Source organism: Pholcus phalangioides, unplaced genomic scaffold (genome assembly GCF_987345545.1).
Source record: "Pholcus phalangioides strain wild (caught in Gottingen) unplaced genomic scaffold, Ppha-v1.0 ptg000028l_1, whole genome shotgun sequence".
In the NCBI taxonomy this organism is placed as follows: domain Eukaryota; kingdom Metazoa; phylum Arthropoda; class Arachnida; order Araneae; family Pholcidae; genus Pholcus; species Pholcus phalangioides.
In genome coordinates, this window is record NW_028301618.1 from 8,069,017 (window position 1) to 8,092,158 (window position 23,142).

The window sequence follows — 23,142 nt, forward strand, 5'->3', positions numbered from 1 at the left end:
ATTTTTTTTAATATCAAGTTTCTTGGTTGCTCAAAGTTGTATATAGAAGCCAAATTTTCTCACTCTTGCCACATTTTCTAACTATTGGCTACATTCTGATGTTCTATTTTTAGCAAATTCATGAATAAAGATTGCATTACACATCTTGATGTAGTGGTGTATTATCTTGCAGAGTTGTTTTTATCCTTCACGAAGAAGCGGTAACAGTAGTGACATCATTATGCTAGGGACATTCTTTTAATCCAGTGAAGTCACAGCTGCCTCTAAAGGACAAAGACCAGTGTACTAGTAGTTATATTACCTCACAGACATTTTCTTTTTCTTTTTCATAAGAAGTAGCACATTTCTGTAGTACCGTATATCACCCAGTCTTAAGATCAATAGTTTTTTTTTATACTCTCACCATTAAGCCCAGTTAATCGAGGTTCAGTAGTAACAGCTTAATGAAAAATAATCAGCAGTATACTGATTAGTAATTATAATATTAAAGTTTTTGATTCCAAAACTTGTAAAATAAGAGCTGGTCAGAATGACTTGAAAATTTGCAATAGGTACTCCTGAAGCAATGGAAATTTCTTTGGCAAAAGAAAAAAAGTGCAAGTAGATGATGCTGTACTTGGCCAGCAGTATAATCTATTTCGTGCAACCACATCATTTTGACAGTTCAACAACATCAGTGTGTGTATAGCACAACTTTTATCAAGATGCACATCACAATACCAGCAAAGCAGCTGCTGAAGACCCATTTTGACAATAAAATAATGGCATGACACCTGGCAGGCAGTCAATTCACCTGACCTTGACCCTTGCAACTTCTGCCTGGGGGGGGGGGGGCGCGAGGCGAGAGTACCTCATGTTATATTATTTTTATTATATACTAATGTTATGAACAGAGGTCGGATTGCAAAAATTGGTGAATTGTAAGCACATCTAGAGATGTAAAATTTTCGAGAATATTCTCATCGAGGAGAATATTTGAGAATATTCTTATAAGTTCTTGATGAGAATATTCTCCTGTTATTTATAATATAGTCACATATAATGTCCTTGAGAATATTCTTTGGAAGGATTACTTTCATAAATTACCGGAAAATATTCTTAATTTTTTCAGAGAAACAAAAAAAAACTTCACGTCAGGTTTCACTACACGCACATTCCCGCATGTACCGATTCGTTGGGGGTTCTGCGGGGGGGGGTGCATGTGTGGTGTAGCAGTAGTAGGTAGGGCCTCCAAAAAATGGCTCGGGGATCCATGATGTTCTTAAGTCAGCCACCTCGTTGGGCAATTTGCCTGTTGTGGCGTTGTATTTGTATTCTGAAATCTGAAATTGTTAAAATAATAGTTCTTCCAGAGAATATTCTCGAATATTCTTATCGATGAGAATATTCTTCAGTTACTGAAATCTTTCTAGAGAGTATTATCAAGAATATATGTAAAAAATAACATGTATTATAAATAATCTTGATAAATAACTTGAGAATAATTATTTTTGATAAGAATATTCTATAGTAATTTATAATAGTAGTTATTTAAGAGAATATTCTCAAGAATATTGTATATATTATATTATGAGAACTATATTTATGAGAACTATATTTATGAGAACTATATTTATGAGAACTATATTTATGAGAATATATACAATATATTGTATATATATTTATAACATTATGTAAATATTCGAGAATATTCTCTGGAAGGACTATTATTAACAACTTCAGAATAATTCTTATTATTTTCTATAAGAATATTTCCAAGAAATTTATGAAAGTAGTCCTTCCAAAGAATATTCTCAAGGATATTATATGTAACTATATTACAAATAATAGGAGAGTATTCTCATCAAGAACTTATAAGAATATTCTGTCCCTGTCAAGAAGATGAGAATATTAAAGTTTGTAGACCACAATATGAAAATTTGAAAGCAAGAAAATTAAACCAACAGGGCTGAATTGCACAACTTTTAAAGAAATGTGAATGATACCGAATTTAAGTGTATGTGCATTGAAGAAAACAAAGTTCTGTATCTTAGAATGAAGGTGATTATATAAGAATAGCTTCCTTTATCAATCAAATTTGATTTAATTTCTTTTGTTTTGAACTTTAAATTGTTCAAAACTGTTTTGAAATTCTGAAAATTTATCCAATTTTAAAATAATTTTTTAAGGTTCTAATCTAAAGGTTTCTAAAATCTTTATAACTACACTTTTAAAACCTCTCATCATGACCTGGAGAATATTCTAGAATGTTCTTGTTCTCAGAGAATATTCTCACCTCACATCTCTAAGCACATCCACATCATAACCATGGCATAGTCTGATCTGTTGTTGAACAAGCATTTTTGCACTTTAACCTCATTGCCATTTTACGGTGGAAAGTATATTTAACATTTCTGGAGTAAGTTGTAGTTATTTGTTCAATTACTTCATTTTTGTGATGTTTCCATGGATTATGAAATTGTGCAATGCTAACTAAGTTATAATTTTGCCCTGAATGGCCATTGTTGGATGAGTACAGTGTCATTAATTTTTCATTTTTAAGTATTTCCCCCCCCCCCCTTTGCCATATAAAATTCCATTGCTTCAGGAATGTTCATGTAAATTTTCAAGTCATTCTGACAATGGCTTGTCTTCTGTGTTTTAAAACACAACTGTAGGCATAATCACCCTGTATATCGTTAATCATCGCTAATTAATCTGCATTATTTATGTTTAATTAAATACATTATATTCACTTAATTTTCATCACAGTTTTTGTAAAATAGCTTCCTAATTAAATGTACTGAAAGTAACTCTGGAGAAAACACCCCTTTACATTATATGGTTTATAGTAACATTAACAATTTTCATACACAGTAATTCATTGAGTTCAGCAAAAAAATAATTAAATTGCAAAAGTTGGTTTTTATTAAAATGTGAGAAATGTTTCTTGATTAATTAATATGGGAATAGTGTTAATTGCATTAATAAACATTTTACTTCAATTAATTATTTGAAGTTTAAATGATTTTTCGGAAATTTTTATGTTTTTAATGTTAATGCTATTTAAACAAAAAACCCTGATTTTTTTTTTTTACACACACACACACACACACCTACCCTGGTACCAGGTTTAAAAGGTTTGGATGCATTGTCTGATATTTCAACACTGGAATTGGCTAGGTGTTCAAACACAAGTATCTGGAAATGCATTGAGAAGTGCCATCTTGTGTGATGAGCATGTGTAGCCACCAGGGGTAAACATAAGCAGTTGAACATAGTGAAAAAAAGTGGTGTGACAGTTTAATGGACTGAGACTATAGTTAAGATTGAGTGAACGGAATAGAAGCCATGAGCAGAAAGTGTTTCAAAGATTTTGTGGGGACGGATTTTGTGCCAGGATATTAGACACTCTCAATCATGTCCCTGATTCTACTTGCCAACATGTTTCATCCTGTCGTAAGCACATTTTCTGACAAATTGGACCCTACCCATATATCTGGGATTGAGCACCAATCCTGGTACAATAAAGACAATTCTCAAACCAGCAGCCAATTTGAACAAGACAAAGGTTTTCTGTCACCAAGAAATTCAAAATTTGATCTGATTATAACATAACTTTTGCTTGGAAATTTCAGTTAAATAGAAAAATATCCTGAAACAATCTTGCACTATTTAAACGGTTGAAAACATTTCTCTAAATCTGTGCTCAGATGGCAAAATGCTGTAAGTCACTTTCTTAAAATTTTGCTATGACAAATTTGTAAATAATATTTTGCCAACGTGAGATGCTGTGACGTTTTGACTTATCACAATTTTGCCCTCTTTGTTTCCTCATGAACTACTACTGAACTGTACATGCACCTCGTACACATTCCTTTACAGAATTTCTAACCAATTGGTACATGCTGAAATGTGCGGGTGTTTTGAACCTAACATGGAGTTCGTTTCTGTGACAGCATATCTACAGCGTAAATTTGCTTTATTTTTCACAAGATTGCTTTTGCGAAGAATCGAAAAGGGGATTGGTTTACTCATTTAAATCATCAACATTTTTCGGAGATCATTGGAAAAAAACGGGATCTATAAACTCCATCGAAAATATCCATAGTTTTGTCATCTAGCCACTTTGGTCGTGTGGTTATCGTCCGCAGTTGCTGATCGTGACAATTTCATATCAAGAAAATCCGGATTTGCACTTCAGAAAAAATTTAAATGGACTTTAATTTGTGAAGAAATTTATTTAGAATTATTTGTTCCAACCCTTTTTTGGCAAAACTTTTGGCATTTCACAGAAAAATCACTCCTTATATTGCAGATATAGTTAGTTTTTAGTTCTGCTCCATTTTCGAAATTTCTGCTCCAAAATGGATGTGGGGCGTTTGCACCCCTTGCTGCTATAAATGTTTCTAACTGTGTGTGAAGTATAATGATTGTTCCTCATAAACTGAAAGAGAAAGATGGAATTTTGCCATCTGAACACAGAAATAAAATATATCACTGCATTGAACTTAATTTTAAATAATGGTACATAAACAATAAATATAGAAATCTTGCCCAAGAGAGTATGGCTATTTTAATTTAAACAAAATACATTTTTGAACTAAATTGAAACATTTGGCATATGCTTAAAAGGAACTTCACAAGAGATATTTTATCCAGGCAAAAATCATGTAAGTCCAAGAATATTTTATTTCTTAACCAACAAAAGTGTCAAAACTGGAACGATCAGAATAAGTCTGATTGCTAGACACACCAGTTGACCCAAAACGAGAATTTCCATACCTATGCCGGGTAATCTGTCCACACACCTGCAATAACACTAATGACCGGAAGAAGATATCGAAACGTATGTAGAATATTCCATCCACGTACCTGGAATAGCAACTAAATCATGCTCTAAATCACAGTAACATTTCTTTAGCCATATGAGAATATCATCACATCTTGGGGCCTATAGTCCAGGGGTGGCCAACAGCTGGCCTACGACTAGGTAAAATCACTGTGTATTAAATTGATTTTATTAGCATTATTTAAACAATCATTAACCACAGACCTAATCACCAGACTATTTACATTATTTATTTCTAATGATTAATTGGCTGTGTTGTCATCACACTGCCTCTTCTTACATACGTATTGCTTTTTTTTTTTTTTTGTTATGGACATTTTTACTTTACTTATTTCCATCACCTCGCTGTGCACGTTGCTTTTTTTTTTAAACCTCTGTATTTGTAGCTAAAAGTATATTTGGTGTTCTGCTCACAGTGACGAAATTTTCTCAAAGTGGATACCAACTCACAATTACACCTCAAAATTACAGCCAACTATGCTAGGCACATTCCGATAATTTCAAAGAGCAGAAATTTGTCATATTGGCTGACCATTGATGAAATTATTTTTCTTTTTCCCGCAGGAAGTAGTTTCCATGGAAGATATGAATGCTACCGAGATGTTGGCAGATTTTATAGACTGCTCGCCGGATGCTTCCCAGCAGACCTAATTCAGCTGCCGAATGAGGAGAATCATCGTAGGAGAGAGATTTAAAAAACAAGAGAAATCGCTGTATAAAGTCCCATTTAGTAAAAAAAAAAAAAGAAAAAAAAATTCATATTCATTTCATGGCGGCTGACAAAGATGCCGGGAAAAAAATACCTTTTTTTCTTTGTAATATTCTGAAGGAACATAAACATTTTAAACTTTTCGACGAAAAGATTTAGAAGTTTATTTTTCCAGAATTTTCTGATAAATGAACTTGTTTACAATAGTCTCAATAATTTGAGGTTGTGGATAATCAGAGGTGCTGGAATTTCTTGAAATTTCTTTTCAAAACCAGTCTTTTGCGAAGAGCGAGTTTTGTTTAATTTTCTGTCTTTTTCCCCATGAACATGATTAATTCCATTTAGAGGGGAGGGAGCTTTTGATCCCCAGATTGGGATCTCCAGGACAGAATTTTCCATAGGTACCTCTATAGTAAATATGTATAGTGTATAAACAAATAAAATTCATATTGGGGGGGGGGCAGGTCTGGAACCCTTGTCGGCCACTTTCGTGCGGAATCTATAGGTCTTAAACAGAGTCGAAGACCATTGCGTAATGAATTAAGCACAAAATAAACCGAGTAGTATCTTTTTCTTCCCCCCCCCCACATTTAAAAAGTTTTCTGTTACTTTTGGATAATTCTAATTTTGAGTAATTCGAAGTGGTCTCTGTCCCCGTTCACCCCAAATTATTGAGACTATTGTATATCGTAAATATGGGATGTGTCTCAAAAAACTAAAAAATTTCCAATTATTGCAGAATTAAAGGTTTTGACGTGTGGGAAACAGGGTGCTACTGCGAGTCGTAGTAGATTAAAATATATTTATATGAAAATAAATGTTTAATGTGTCAGATGGGTATTTATAGTCATAATTATCATTAATACAGAGTTGCCGACTGCTACGGATTGTCCATAGTTTCTACGGGGCCCACAATAAACTACAGAGCTACAGGAGTTATGCTCAATACAGAAATTGGTTTAAAAAGGGGTCTTTGAGTTTCTTGCAGTGTTCTATTTATTTTTGCTATTTTTTAAAAATTGCATCAATCTTTACCATAACAATGAATTCACATGTGCATGTCAGAGTTTGAGAGAAGACAAACTCAGAGCCGATCTGTTTTGTCTGTGTGCGGAAGACAACCTGTAACACTGGTCCAAACATGCCGCTCTACTCTGCCCTGCAAAAACCTGTTTTCTATCAAAACCACTTTGCACTATGGGCTAAAAACAGGTTTTTGAGTGGGAAAAAACAATTCGGGGTAGGTACAGATTCGTGGTGATGCGTTGGATGGGGTGCTTGATAGTGTAGGCTTGTTGGATCATATCTCATTTTTATTGATCCAAGGAGTCCATAATTTATTTATGTATTTAATATTGCTTGGCCAAGGCCTATATGAGGGAATGCGGTGGTAAAGCTTGACAGAAGAGACGGCTGATGTTACAAAGGAAATCGGGAACTGTTGTACAATCAAAAATGCTTGGTGTGAGGTTGTTCCGATGGGTTATTGTTGGAGAACAGAAACTAAATTTAAAACAATCAGTGGATGCAGAGATGGGTTTCAATTTATGGGAATGGTTAATTCTATTGGAAAAGTATGAAGCTGGAGTTAAAAAATTTGAAGTGTCGATATGAAAATGCCAACAAAGGACTTTGAAAAGGAAAGTTAATAGATAGATATGTCTATGGGTGGAAAGCGATTGAATAATGAATTGGAGCACTTGAGACGGAGGATGACCAACAGTTTGAAATGAAACAGGCAGGTTTATTTTGAATAGATTCTAGTTTGTCTGTATTGGAGAGAGTATGAGGGTCCCAGATTTCACAGGCATATGAGAGTACAGGAAGGATATAAGTTTGAAAGTAGAGATGTCTTATGTGACTGGTGGAGTTTTTAAGGTTTCTACGAAGAAAAAAAAAAGTTTTTGGAGACACTTTTGAAAAAGACTTAATCAACATGGAGATTCCAATGGAGGTCAGCAGAAATAATTACACCCAGATATTTATAATTAGAAACTTCTGTGATTATAGAGTTATTGATAGTGTATGAAAAATCGAAGGGAAGTCTTTTGCGAGTAATTTTCATAACTGTTTTTGAAGAATTAAGGGGTAATTGCCAGGACGAGCATCATTCCGATACAATGTTGAGGTTATTTTGGAGAGATGCTTGGTCGGATTCGCTGTGCATTGTTTGGTAGCTAACACAGTTATCTGCAAAGAGTCTATGGCAGTTGATGTAATTAAGAAGCCAAAAATAATAATGGCAAGAGGACTGAACCCTGGGGCGTGCCAGACTTGGGGAAATGGGCGTTCTGGCCCTTGAAGGAAACAAACTGACTGCGGTTGGTAAGAAAGGCTTCCACCCATTTAAGCAGTTGAACACATAGCCAAGGTTTTGGAGTTTAAGTGGAAGTTCATTGTGGGGCTCCCTGTTAAAAGCTTTAGAGAAATCCAAGAAAATTATATCAGTTTGGACTTTTTTGTCGATACTGCGTGATAAATCGTGTATGAAAAGAGCTAATTGGGTAGTTACTGATAAAGATGATCGAAAGCCATGTTGATTTGAGAAAAAGTTTATTGAATCAAGGTGTAAGTGGATTTCCTTGGCAACTATGTGCTCAAAAAATTTGCAGCTGGGTGTCTCGCAGTTTCTCTAGCATGTAGAAGTGATAGCGACTGGTCTGAAATTCAGGGGATTTGAAAGAGAACCTGATTTATGTATATGAATTGGGATAACCTTATTAATTTTCCAGTCAGAGGCCAAGTTAGATGAGTTTAATGAGACATGGAAGATAATTAAAAATTTAATTAGAAATTTCATCTACACAAAATTTCAGAATATGACTTGGAATCCCATCGGGGCCAGTGGAGTGGGGGTTTCAATTTTTTTTTGAAGATTTCAGGAGGCTTTTAGTGAAGAAGAAAGGACAAGAATTGAATTATATGAATCTGAAAAGAAGTACTGAGAGGGAGTGGGGTGAGGAGAAAAACAGAAGGAAAAGCGCGATTAAATTCTGTGGCGATATCAAGGTGAGAAGTCAGGTCAATGTTATCAATTTTAAGGGAAGAAGGGCCAGCTGATTTAGGGTGAAGAAAATTCCAAAATTTTGGGGTGTTAGTTTCAAGGTATTGAGGTAGAAAGTTAGGTTGTTTATCGTTGAGCGATGAGATCTTTAAGGTTACGCGTGAAGACGTCTTATTTCTGAGAGAAAGGGAGTTATGGAATTTGAGTTAGGAGACATTTTTCTGTAAATTTTCCTTTTTAAATGTATAAATATGATTGATCCAGGGGTTAGAGACATTTAGAAGAGGTATTTTTGATGGGAACGAGGCTTTGCATTTTTCGATAACTACTTTGAATTTATTTCAGAGAATATGAACATCATTTAATGGAGATGATGAAACGAAATGGGTTCGAGGGATATTTCGCATAAGAAGAAAATCGGACTTGTTAAAATTGAGTTTTGCAGTGTGTTTAAAGGAAGGTAGAGTGTGATGGAGGGGAAAATTTACAAGAGGAATATTTTGTGGTCGAAAATGTGTGCCATCAAAAACCTAGAAATCGGAAACCAGGATTTTGTTAGAAATAGCAATTAGATCTAATGTAGAGCTAGAGTGTTTTGAGATTCTTGTTGGTTCTAGAATAGTTTGAACGAGATTAAACTTCAAGAAAAGAACTCTCTCTGTTATTAATATAGTGGTAACCCAGAACGGACTCCATTTTATGCCAGTCAATTCCGGCTATGATTAAGATGTGTGAATTATAAAATTTATTCTAATTCGACGAAACTGAAGATCTGGAGCGGGGGGGGGGGGGGTAAATAAAGAGAGAATATTGCAATGGGGGGGGGGGGGAAGGAGAGAGTACAGCTCGGGCAACACCACTTGGCACCAACGATTTCAAGATTGGTGGTGTCCAAAGGAATTTCAAGAAGAGGGCAACGCTCCCTCCACGGGAGTTTCTATCTTTACAAAACGCAAGGTAGTTAGGTGGTAAGAATTCGGAATTGTTGATATTACTATGTCATAGCTGCCAAGTCTCCCGAATTTTATCTTCATCGCTCGATCTCCCGAAAAGTTCTTAAATCTCCCGAATTTTTACGAAAATCACAAAAATCCCTAATTGTCCCTAAAAATTCCCTACTTCATTAATAAAAATCCCCCGCTTATGAAAACAATCCCTAAGGAATTTCTTGTGGGGCATGAAGCCTCCTTTTTTCCCCTTTCGAAATGACGTCACACGTTGTAATGGGGAAATTCCCTTTTTAAGGAAGTTTTACAAACCCTCTGATGGTAACAAGAAAGTTGTTTGTCTTATCGTGCAGGGAAATGGCTTAGCAGCCAATAGTCCTGGATAATAATTGAAGATTATAGTGACGCGCATATGGTCAAAATTTCTTTTGTTGAAGTTACGTACGTGCGATATAACAAAGCATGAATAATGATAAGCAAAAACATATTTAATCAATTTTAAAGATACTTATTCCGATGAATTTCCTTTCATCAAACGTTCCAGAAGAGGGCCGACTTTTCCTTTTTGTACAAGTTGTGTTACGGACATAAACATCGGTCATGGAAAGACTGCCATCATCAGTCGTGAAGTGAAAAAAAACCATCAAGCAAGCGTCACAAAAAGTCAGTGTTCTTCAAAAATTGACGGTGTTTTCCTTCATCTTCCGATGATTTTGGGGTCATTCGCGCAGAATGTTTGGTCACAGCGTTTCTGATTGAACACAATATTTATTTTTACATCATTGAAGTTTCGTCCTCCAATTTCACTTGTTTTTTGCGTAGGAATTTTATTCCCAAGGGTTTAACTTCCATGTGTGTAAAATCCCTATTTTAATTTGACTTCAGTTTTTGAGTAGGGATTTTATTCCCTACGCTTTAACTTTTATGTTTGGAAAATCCCTATTTTATTTGGAAAAATCCCTATAGGGAGTGGTTTTAGCATAAAATACGAGTTTGCGCGAAAATCTCCCGAATTTTCATTTTCAAAAGTTGGCAGCTATGCTATGTAACCAGGTTTTAGTGACAGCAAGAAAATTGGGATTATGAACTAACAATATGGATTCGAAAGAATTAATTTTATTAGTAATGCTTCTTGTATTAATAGTTCCGATTTTGAAGGGGTTCTTTTGAGGTGCTACAAGGGAATTTGAAGTGGCGAAGTTCGTGGGACGAGGCCTAAAGGGGTGGTGGAGGAAGATGAGATAGGGGAAATCGGGAAAATATCATTAATGTTGGGATCCCAAATGTATTTAGTGTTAAGGGCAAAGTTATGAAATAGTTCCAATAGTTATGAATAACTTCCAAACCAGTATCGCAGAATTTTTGGGAAGCCCTCCCAGATGTCCCCGCAGTCTGCGGGTCTCCGGCGAGAAATCCACTGAGATGGAAATGCCAATATTTTTTAATTTGAAGGCGCTTTTTAAGAATTTCAGTTTTGACTTTGAATTTAATAAATTTAATTATCGAGAATCTAGATCTGACGTCTCTTTTAGATAAGCCTGTGGCAACAGTCAGTATCGGAAGGAGAAATGATTTTCAAAAGATCGGAGCGGTATTTGATTATTTTAAGCGTCGAGGGGTTTTTCAAGTCCGAAGGATCCTCTGGGATGCCACGAAAAATTTAGTTGGCATGACGGGAGCGGTCCTCGAGATCAATTTCGACCAAGGAAGATTGTAATTCAGAGAAGTCCAATGAAAGGTCGGAATCCTGTTTTTGGGGGTCGTTCGATGGGAAAAATTTCTCTTCAACCACACTTAATCGTTGAGATAAACCGTTTATTGGATACGAAAGAGTCCTGTTTTTGTGAGTGAAGGTCAGTTTTTTTTATTGAGAATAGCCATTTGAGTATCATAAGAAGGATGGAAGAATCGGAATTATCGGGTGCTTCGTCTGCCTCGGAAAGGGAATTGGATCTGGTTTGTATGTGAGAAAGCGGATAGCTTTAGGACCAGGATTTTTTCGACGCGATATCTCCAGAAAGCAAGAGAAGAAGGAACTGGTGGGAAGTGAGTGGGAGCGGGGAAAAATGTTAGATCAGCCTCTGACAAAAAATAGCGGAGATGGGACGATTCAACTGGAACCAGGTTATGAGATGATCGCAACTCTCCGACCCCAGAAAGCAGTTACAAAGACGCGAGCGTGAAGATGCTTACAAGTGATGGGACGTATAGAACATGATCAAGACCGTTGTCTTGAAAACAATGTTTGCATATAAATTGATTATTTAGATAAAGAATTACACAACACGATGATTAAGAATGCAAGATGTAACAATTGAGAGGGATACATGAATTAACGAAAAGATGAGCGAAAGATAAATGAAACGCATCCCTGTGTTCAGAACAAAACACGCAAAAAATTTACTAATTCAGTCCAGATTTGCGGGGGTAAGTGATACACATCCAAGTCCAATGGTAGAGCGGGGGGGGGGAAAGCAGAATTTTCCACACCAATTTCACATTACACGTGAGCGTCTCACACATTTCAGTAAATGACAATCAAACTTATGTCGACTGCTGGTTGATACATATTGTACTTGTCTGGGGGAAGACGTACACATCCCAGTCCAATTGGTCGGAGATTACCGAGTGTTGCTGTTCTGGAGAAGTCTCCGTCGAGCTCTGGTCGAAGGTGGCTCATAGAAAACTCGTTCCTCTCCCTCGGAATCAGACGGAGGGTCCGAGATAAAGCCATGGGCAAGATGAGAATTCGCTTCCAGAAAGTGAATGAGGTTGTAGATCTTCTGCATATTTATAGATAAACGGATCATTCTAGCTTTCTATAAATACTGCCCCAGGTTCCAGTCGCCCAAGAAAAGGTAATGGAAAGATGTGGTGAGAACACATTTACGTAATGCCCAAGCTCCGCCGGCGCAGAAATCATTGTTGGAAGCTTAAATCTCTTAAGATATGTCGGGAAAGGCCCGTGTTCTGTAAACAGGGCCACACTTCAAGACTAAACTCTATTGATGGGACGATTCGATGAACGTTCGTGGAAGTTGTAGTTCCATCGCATATCAACTGCCACCTACGGAGCGATAGGAGTTTAAGTTGTCGTTTTGCTTGTGAGGCAGGAAGAGGTAGAGACAAGCTAGAGTGGTGAAATGGATTTCCGCCTCCTCATTCCCCTCTATGCCTTGATGGGCCTTCCCCTCACCCAAGCTAGATGAATCCTCGGATTCTCGAAAAGAATTCCTTTGATGAAACGAACAAACTCGTTGCGGCTCAGACGGTTATTAGAGATGGCGTGCGAACTAGAGGGTGTCAGAAAAAAATGGACGTTTCAGGCCGGTTTGATGAGAATTGGGCCGCCTGAAAAATGGAATTTTGATTATTCAGACGAATGCTTCAATCCAGCTCCTTGACACCCTGTCTGTACACGACAAACGTGGAAGCGACCCCGTTTTCCTGTCTTGACCCGTCAGAGATGCCTATAAAATGGAACCTGAATAGTAGAAATTTGCAGACTGGAAATCACAGGACGGGTGTTGAATTCAGCCGGTGGAGAATTCTTCAAATTGTTAGCCAAGCATTTTTTCCCAACATATTTCACGTGAACAATTATTTCTTAACAGCTCTTCTGTGGCCCTCTTCATTACTTGTTGCGACTTCCCTTTCATCTGATTTTCGACCATATCGCTGCATTTGTATACTTCTATATCGTACACACCGTTTCATAATATCAGCCCCGTCACTTGTCTACTTTACCGCACACCAACTCCGGTCATATATCACCATACAGCAATTTCCAACTAGTGGAGCTGGGTGGGAAATAGAGGCTCGGTAGATAAAGAACTTGGTTCTGACGTTCTGTGCTTGGATTCGAACAAATAGCAACGGCAACCCAAGATGGCTCACCATTCGGGAATTACAGCCAAGTCACTTTCTTCAACATAATTCCTAATATAGGCTATCTCGCGGCACTGGCGTACTCGGGGGGAAGAGCAGGTCCCCGGGCCGTGTCCGGGTGGGCCCATGCTTTAAGACGGCACTGGGAAAGAAGCGAGATGGAATTTATTTTCTACAGCAGTAAAAAACAAACAAAAACTCCCTGGAAGATAAAAAAAAATGATGAGAAACCCCTCCCCGCCTTATTACCAGGGGAGAAAGTTCAACCGCCGTTGCGGGAACCCACGTCCTCTCACATGCCGAGCGAGGGTGACAAAAAAAGCAACGATCGCAGATCACCTGAGAATGAGGTTCGTTATAGCAACCCGACACATCACCACACAGCAAACCGCCATAGCGGAAAGCCGCGAAGGTTTGAAGTCGCTTATTTCACATACACAGAGGTGGGAAGTGACGAAGTCCAATTCGGAGCAGCAAAATACAGGATTCAGAGCGGGGTATTTATAAATTGGAAATTAAAAAAATTTATAATTTATGCCATTCCTAAATCTTTGATCGTTTTTGTTTTTTCATTTTCGTTTTAATTTTTCCATCAATTTTGAGCGTTCAATAAAATTATTATATCATTAATTGTAAATTACAATCTATAATGTTCTAGTTCTCGGCTGACAGACAACTCGAGAGAAGCCTGACCGAAATCAGGTTTGGAAATATGGGAAAATACGGGACGTAGCCAGTTATTTTATCGTTTTCTTTCCTTCTTCCTTTGTCATTGAAAAATTAGAATGCATATAATTATTTATAATTTTCGAGAAAAAAAAGAAGAGATTTTAAAATTCGTTTTTCTTTTAGTTCAATGTACACGCAGGGGCGGCTCGAGCTTACCTACCGCCCGTGTGCGAAGCCTCGTGTGCCGCCCCTAAAGGGGAGCTGACAGGGTTCCAGTCTCCATACTTCCCACTTTTAAAAGCAGATTTTCTACTTTCTGGTCCAGCATTATTTGATCGCTCTTAATAATGCCAGATAACTTGATCCTCAAAACTAGGCTGACCATATTTCCTTGAGGGAAAATACAGGACATCGCCAAAAATGATGCCAAAAGTAAGCAAAGTCGCCAACTCATGCTAAAATAAGATAAATCGCCAATCGCGGAAAACAAGCGTCACCTCAAATTTCAGTGAATTAAAAAAAAAAACAACAGTTATATTTGAGATGAATATTCTTGTTTGCAGTCGTAATTATTCTAATGCAATTTCTGAGTTAGAAAGATAATTTTAATCGTTGATTTGGAGAATAAATAGTCAAGTTGGCTTCGTTGAAAATACGTGAAAACCCGGGACAGTCGAAAAAACCAGGACTGTCCCGAGAAATACGGGACGTATGTGTCACCCTACTCAAAACAGCACTTATGATGTTTAACTCGATGTATAAGGTTGGTTTTTTATTACGAAACCAGCTATAAAAAATACCCAGCGTTGCCCAGATACAAAAATGGGAAAGAAAACATGTTGCGAAATTGAATAATATAAAAAATGAGAGAAAACATGCTACGACTTGTATAACGACAAAAATGAAAGAAAAAACATTTTGGAACTTGCATAATTATAAAAATAAATAAGGGAACGTGTTTCGAACTTGAACAATTGCCAAAATGGTAAAAGAAATGCAAATTTGTATAATTACAAAAATGCGGTAAAAAACATGTTTCGAACTTGCATAATTACTAAAATTTAAGCATATTGCGAATTTAAAGACTATCATTCTAATGCTTTATGATAAACAATGTTTTCAGTCTTTCCTTCCGGAACAAATACAAATAAGTTTTCAGGTGCTCCCACCCTGGAGCATGCGACGTAAAGCTGGCCGTGGGAGAAGCATGGATTTTCCAGATTGATGCCTCCAACATTGAGAGATTGTCCTTGAGCTTTATTGATGCTAATGACAAAGGCAAGTCTTATGGGAAATTGCAATCTCTTGAAATCAAAAGGCAAGTCAGTTGGTATCATAGGAATCCGTGGAATGAACACATCTTCACCTTTACCACTACCAGTCAATATTGTCGCTTCTAAGTTTCTTGATGCTTAGTCTGGTTCCATTACACAGTTTTGGAGGATCCATATTTCTTAGAAGCATGACTGGAGCTCCGACTTTTAAAACCAGTCTTTGAGGTGGCAATCCCGGTGGTTCTAAGCAATTGAGGGATTCTGTTGGGTAGTAGGTGGCTTGATCATTTTCAACGACTGTGTCAAACGATTTGTAAACAACTTCGAGATCGAGAAGCTTGCTTTGTATTATCATGTTTATTGCATTAACATTTTCGTTTTTTGGTGACAAAATTGCTCGCTCGGATAGCCATTCGGTGTTTTTAAAATTTTCACGGATGTTGGGAAAAAAATTTGTTGACATCTTCCTGGAGCGACGGTAACAGCTGACAAAAATCAGGGGGAAAGAAAATAGCATGGTGGTCGGATCCGTCGGAAAATTGTCATTGCCAAGACGCAGTAATTCATGCGAGATTTTTTGCATCGACGGATTTCTCTATGAATAAACTCTCATATTTATCTTCATCTATCAAAGATGGGATGCTTTGAGACATGCGTTCAGTTGGTCCACTGGTGTTGAACGTGGGATGACAGGGAGAGTTTGACGAAAATCTCCTGCAAGAAAAACTACAGTACCTCCCATTATACTCGAGTTTCCTCTGATATCTTGCAGCGCTTCAAGAGACTTCTTGTGGGCCATTGTGCACTCATCTCAAAAAATGACCTTGCATGCCTGAAGTACTTTGGCTTGACCAGTATACTTGCAGATGTTATAGAAGGTGTTTTCCGACCATGTCACATTCAAAGGTAATTTGAGAGCTCAGTGTGCAGCTCGTCCTCCAACCAGTAACGTTGAAGTAATTCCAGAGGAAGCCACGGCGACAGAAATACCACCATCTTTACGTATCTTGGCCAAAAGCAAGTTGATGAGGAATGTTTGTCCTGTACCTCCTGGTGCATCCAGAAAAAAAAAGTCCGTTCCCATCAGTAACAGAATGAAAAATGGTACTGTATGCATCTCGTTGTTCTTCATTCATAACGGGCTTGTTGACAGAAACATACGTTTCATACGAAATTGGTTTTTATTGTAGCTCGTTTCTCTCAGTCTATCTCTAACGAGAGTATCAGACATGTTTTGCGATGGTGCATCGAGATCAAGCTGAATGAGAGTTTTGCCATTCATGGCTAAACATACATTTTCAAGCTTTTAACGAAAATGTCCGATGCGAAGTTCAAATCCAAGCCTGGGCACGCTTTTCGTGCTTGCATGAGAATATCTTCGCTCAGATTAGTTTTGTGTTTTTCCACTGATCTTTGAGGTTAGATGGGTTGCAAGTTGTCAGTATGATTGCAAAAAGTCTTAGCAATTGAGCGGGAAAGGACATGAGTGACGCTTCAGATAATGTCATCTTCCAATGCTGGTCGTCTTCGAGCAAACCGTGCTTCTGATATGCTTCTTTGAATGTTTAACACACTTCTCTTTCAAAAGTTTTCAGATGCGTGAAAGAAGTCGGACCTCAGATGGTATGGAGCAATAATCTCAGATAGTAGCACTGCATAGTTTTGGTGAACTGTGAGTTGGGTGAACTGTGAGTTGGGTGAACTGTGTGTTGGGTGAACTCGTCCTAATGTGCCCGTTGCTCGAATATCGTATCCAGGCTTTCCAGTACCAGGATAGCCTTTTTCCTCTTGCTGAACATTTTTCTCGACGTGTCCCATGTGCAATATTTGGGAACTTCTGAGTACAGCAACGCTTTTGCAAATAGATCTTGTTGACACAAAAAAAAGGCTGTCAATGTTGTGTTTGGGGGTTGGGCAGCTTTCTCTCGTGCGTTTTCAGCAGTGAAATAGATTCATTGTCCATTTTCTAGGTGAACGCTGAGATGAAGAACTGGGGGATAACGATCATGAATTGAAAAATTTAGAATCCTCCAAATTGTTTCATTACTCCTTATATACCTTCCCATTTGATATCTTGGTGATCGCGTCATTTGGCTTACTGCCGTCAGTTAACTCGGAAACGGCCATGTCACTGCCCGTGTTGACATATTTACAAATGTATTTGATTGATTTCACAGAGTTGCAGTATTCGACATTCATATGAGCATGAAACATCTTCGAGAGCAGTGGAGTATATAGTACGACCCATTTGTTGTCCACTTCAATCTCACTACAACTGTTGTTCACTTGTAATTTGATATTTGCTGTGTGTCCACCGTCTCCAGGTTTTCGCCTTTTGTACAGAGGATAGCTATCATTTCCTGTTTCAGTTTCATGCCTCGTTGTCGGGGATATTTTTTCGATCACTTCCCATCCTTATGCATGGCGAATTGGGATTAAGCATGGACCATGAATCATATTCTTCGTAATGACTTCAAACAACAGAGGATCTTTTTTTTGGATCTAGAAGTTCCGCTTATATGACACTGCCGATCTGAGTTGGACGAATCTTATCTTTGAGCCATATTATTATACGAGCATGTGGAAGTCCTCTTTTTTTGCCATTCGACTGAATACACCCAACAGCGACTTTTCCCATAACATAACTCTTGGTTATTACGTCAATGAACTTTGTCAATTTTTGTTTAAAAACTCTCGCGGTCAAATCATGTCTATCGCTTGGCAATTGACCGACCATAAGTTCTTCTTTAACCTCGGGCCAAACAGGATTACACGTGAAAGTGATGAATAGATCTGGACGGCCATGCGATCGAACGTAAGACGTATCATCTTGAGCATACTCGTGCATATGCCGTGGACTTCCGGTAAAACGTAGCCGGTAAAATGACTGTTTGGTCGATGATACATCGCCCAGCCCCCTCATCCGGGCAATGGCTAAAATTGACAATGGTCGATAGAGCCTGGGCGGTGCACGGAATGAAATGAAATGTTTGGTCGATGTCCGATACATTTCCATCGCTAGCTACGGCATCTCTCAAGCGAATGTAGTCATCCACTCGTAGCTTCTTTTGGCTCAACCTTATGAAAAGAAGGCACTCGCTCTCAATTTTTGCATACATATCAACGACAAATTGATGGAAAAGTTGGCGACATTTTAAAATGTGGTTTGAACATTAATCTCTCATCATTATTCTATATGCATAGAAATCATTGGCAGATACTGTTTTATTGGTTGATGACCCTGTGTTGGGATCAGTTTGCTTAAGAATGAAGTGATATCCATCTTCCCCTTGCCAAAACAGCAATGGATGTTGAAGGGCATCATATGAGCGATGCGTTTTCGAAATTCGTTGGGGAACATCATTTCGTTTGTGAATGACTATGTCCCGGCTATCGAATTCATTCCCAACCACGATTATTGCCACCTCATTAATGGTGGGAGAATTAAAGCGTCGCTCTTGTTCATCTGTAGGTTTCTTATCCGCTCGTATAACGATCATCAGAAGGCATTTTTTCCAGTGCCGTTTTAGACAAAATATTTTTTAGACTAAATTATTATGAAGAAGTCTGCAAATTTAATACTATATGTTTTCTCATTTCTGAAATATTGTCGCAGCGTTGGTCGGCTTCGATTTCTTCATTGCACATAAAATACACTTGCAGGAATTTTTGGCTTTCTTTGGTTTTGGAAAGAAGAGATCCAGCTTTGTGATAAATTTGACCTTGAATTTTGAAAGTTGGCATGAAACCCGTTTCTTTTACAGTTGCTGTTGTGCCAAAAGATGTCATTTGAAAGTATGAATTGTATTTTCTTATATTTTGCAAGAAATGTTTTGATTCTGGTGTTGTGCCCGACACATAAGAAAGGAATGGTTCCGGAGGTTCATTTAATGGCAATATTTTCACTTTTCCATTTGAACAACACAATCGAGGTGATTCAGTTTTGAATTTATAGCTTGACAAATAATTACATTTCTGATTTATTTTTCCAATTACTACTTTAGGATGGTACTGATAGTTGCAGTTTGGATTATGACGGAGCGTTGCCAATTTCAGATGCTATTTCTTTTAATCGGCCATGAAAATTGCGGTCTCTTTCTGATCGATCTCGACACTGCTGAGCTGTTTCTTCTACTCTAACTGATGCAGTTCTTTTCTTATTCTGCTCAAGTCGGCCGACTCATTGATCTGTAGCTGCTGCGGTTCTTGTCCGATCCTGCTCCAGCCGGCTCACTCGATGATCCGTTGTTTCCTCTTCTCTGGCTACTACGATTCTTGTCCTATTCTGTTCAAGTCGGCTGACTCGTTGATCCGTCATTTCTTCTCCTCTAGCTACAGTGGTTCTTCCATTCGAATTCTGCGTCTGTTCGTTGTTTCCACTGTTCTTGCTGCTGCAGTTCTTCTTTTGTTTTCTTGTCGTCGAGATTGACGTTGGTGGATGGTTTCGGCGGCCCTCAGCACTTCAACTCTTCTTTGGTTCTCACAAAGTCATGATGCTCGATTTTGCAGCGACTCCGATTTCCTGGATAATTTGATTTTTTTTTTTGTTTTTTGGATAAATCCTATTCCTTTTCGTTTTTTTGGAGGCATTTTTTTACTCAATGGCACTAAATAAGAATCATTTGGAATTATTGTAAACACAAAAAATCAGGCGTTTAGATAGATATACAGTCGACCCTGTATCCGCGGTTTTTTTCCTTTATTGGAATTTTTTTTGCAACACTCAGAAATCGTCATCCGTATGTTTTGTTTACGAAATTTGAGTTGTGCATGTTTAGGATTGCTCATTTTTGGATGGCTCGCTAATGCCATTACTGTCATCACTAGAGCTGTGGCAGCTCCCAAGAGAAATAGTCACCTCGGGTTGGATTAACCTTTGTCCACAATGTGCGCTAAGGAATACAACCATTTCTACAGAGCCAACTGAAGAGACTATAAAAGACATTGTCACGTTAGCGAAACAGGTGGGTAGAGAAGGGTTCAATGATATGGATATAGGAGTCGAACAGCTAATTAATAGCAATTCAGAGGTACTGACTGAGGAGGAATTAATGCAGATGTATGCTCCTGAAACTGAAGCGGTACCAGATGAAGAAGATCAAGATAAAATATTATACAATGCCCGTATAGAATACTTATGGTAAAGCATTCTATTCGAATTTTTTTGACCACCGCTGAACAATGTTCAGAAAACCTAAGCCGCTCGTCAATGAGAAGAGTAAGACAAATTCACGGTGTGTAACATAGCGGAAGGGCTTCGCACGTTACGTTCAAATCAGCAATAAATTGTTTTCATGATATAGATCCCTGTATGATACGCTCTTCACATGTAGAAAAATTGGTAGAGGAAGCCTTGTCAACATACTCCAACATACTGTACTTGATGATATGACGAAGAAACGGCAAACAGAAATAACAATGTTCTTTCGGAAAACATCGTCAACAATTTTTTGCTGCACCCTTTTTTACATTCCCTTATACTTCTACGTTACTCTGCTCTTCTCATGCTGTTCAATGAACGAGATATACAAGAAAAAAACTATGGTTTCGGTTATTCGCGGTCACCCTCGGAACGTATACCCCCGAATACGGGAGGCCGACTGTACTTCATCACTTCTCAACACAGATATTTTTCTCCGATACTGACTTGGCCTTTGTAACAGCTTTGGATTTCCATATCTCCTAGCAACAATACCTGATGCTATACGGGTTTCTCCATGTACTGGAACCATTAAAGAAGTGACAAACCATTACAAAGGCATATGCGTATCTGAAACGCATTGCTAGGGAACCGCGGTAACCAAAGTAAACATTCCGAAAGTGATTGTTTAGGCCCAGAAACCATTATTGCCCGACATTTTTTTGCCCATTTGGGGCACTTGCCCTGCTCTGAAGAAATTTTAAAGTAGCCTATCGTTCAAGTCGTATCCCATTTGGTATATATGCAAAATTTGGTGACGATCGATCTAAAATTGTAGATGTGTATAGAGAACATACACACAGAAAATCAGTTTTATATATACAGATTTATGTCAAAGGTGTTCTGGTGCTCTAAGGAACGAACAATGAAAAGCTGAATGTTTCTTTTGCCTTCGTTCTGGAAAAAACACTAGGTGAGACATAGGCGTACGCAGAATTTTCTCAAGGTGGGGGGGGGGGGGGTTCATTTATTTTCCCTCTCAAGGAAGGGGGTTTACGTTTTTTCCTGTCTATAAAATAACACTATTTTATTTATTTAAAATACAAAGCTACAGGTTTAAACCCAATTACAGCTTGCAGTAAAAATAAAAATTACCACAGAATAGAAAAAACGACATGATAAAGTACACAAAAGACAAATAAAAAGTATCAAAAATTACGCAAAATACAAAAATTCTATACAAAGATATATACAACGCAATCACAGCAAAAATCGTCTAAAGTCGGTAACAGACGAATGAAAAATATCCAGATGTTGAGGAAGCGCATTATAATAATCTCGGCTTGAGGCTGGCCCATCATTTAGAGGGGCCCGTTGCCTCCCCCCACCCGGCTTTTGAAAATACACTACAAATGGTGTATATATATATATATATGCGTACCTTTAGTACATGCTCTTTGCCCCCTCCCCCCGGCAAAAGTTGAAATGACGGCCCTGGCTTGAGGGCCAATGAGGTGAGAGATTGATTGATTGATGACCGCTCACGCCCAGAGCTGGTTGTGCAAGACAACTCCCTCTCTTCACTTCCTGGGAGGCTGGGTCGTGCCGGAGAGCATCTTCTATATATTCAACAAATGGAAAAATTATATACGTTCTACGGAAACAATCCATAAGAAGACATTGGAGATACATACAATCAGAATTAGCTAAGAGAAAAATGAAATTAAAATGAAATATTTAAACCAACGAAAAAAGATTAAATATGCGCTAATTTGCACTAATTAGAGCTATGCACTATTATATACAGTCAATGGAAACAATTCATCAGAAAACATTGAGCACGATTCAATCATAGGATTATCATTACATACAGGATTATCATAGGAGAAAAATGAAAAAATAATAAAATATATGTACCAAAGGAAATAGGATTAAACACACGCTAATTTGCACTAATTAGCTATTACATTTACATTGGGATGTAGAGGGTATGTCCGAGGGAGGAAAGGCTGCCTGGATTGATCTTTCTTTACTCCTGAGTCTTGTGATCATGGGATGCAGGCAGGGCCGGACTTAGGTAGGTGCGAAGGGTGCAGCCGCACCGGGCCGCTAAGTTTTTGGGGCCGCAAAAGGGGATAAAAATGTTTTGATTACTTTTAGACTTCAATTTCTTAACAAAGCCATAGCTTAAAATTCAGTCCAAGATACAGAAAGAGAACCTCTAAGGTTGAAGGTGTGGGTGGATAATCAGTTTCTAGCCCTGGAAGCCCTAAACCTTCAAATGCCTGGGGGCTCAATTTTTTCACTGGGAAACGGATATTTCCGTCCAAATTTATTGCCGAATGAAATTTTTTTTATGACCACAAAGTTTTAGTCATTCTTGGGCACTATTGTGAACCTGGCGCGCACCAGAGTACCCATGGACACCCTGAGGTATTGAAAAAGCCCTGCTCAGAGGGGGCCGCAATTTTTTTTTGCACCAGGCCGCAAAATACTCAAGCCCGTCCCTGGATGCAGGCTAGGAATTTTCGGTCTTGGTTCTGAAGCGGTATATTCGGAGTCGTTGGAATCGTCAGTCCGGTTAATTGGACGTCTGTATTCTGTTTTGCATGTTTCAAGATGTTTCGCAAACTAGGTGAGAGAACTAAAATGCATACTTGCCCCTTGTGATACGAGTACA

General features: G+C 38.0%; 1 protein-coding gene across 1 annotated transcript in view; it reads left to right on the forward strand.

Moving 5' to 3' along the window:
* LOC149067884 (proline-, glutamic acid- and leucine-rich protein 1-like) overlaps positions 1-5,688 on the forward strand; it is a 63,167-nt gene extending 57,479 nt beyond the window's left edge. The window contains exon 17 of the mRNA XM_089252298.1: positions 5,396-5,688. Coding sequence (XP_089108424.1) covers positions 5,396-5,482 — 87 coding nt within the window. The 3' untranslated portion in view covers positions 5,483-5,688. The remainder of the gene's footprint in view (positions 1-5,395) is intronic.
* Positions 5,689-23,142: the final 17,454 nt, after the last annotated feature.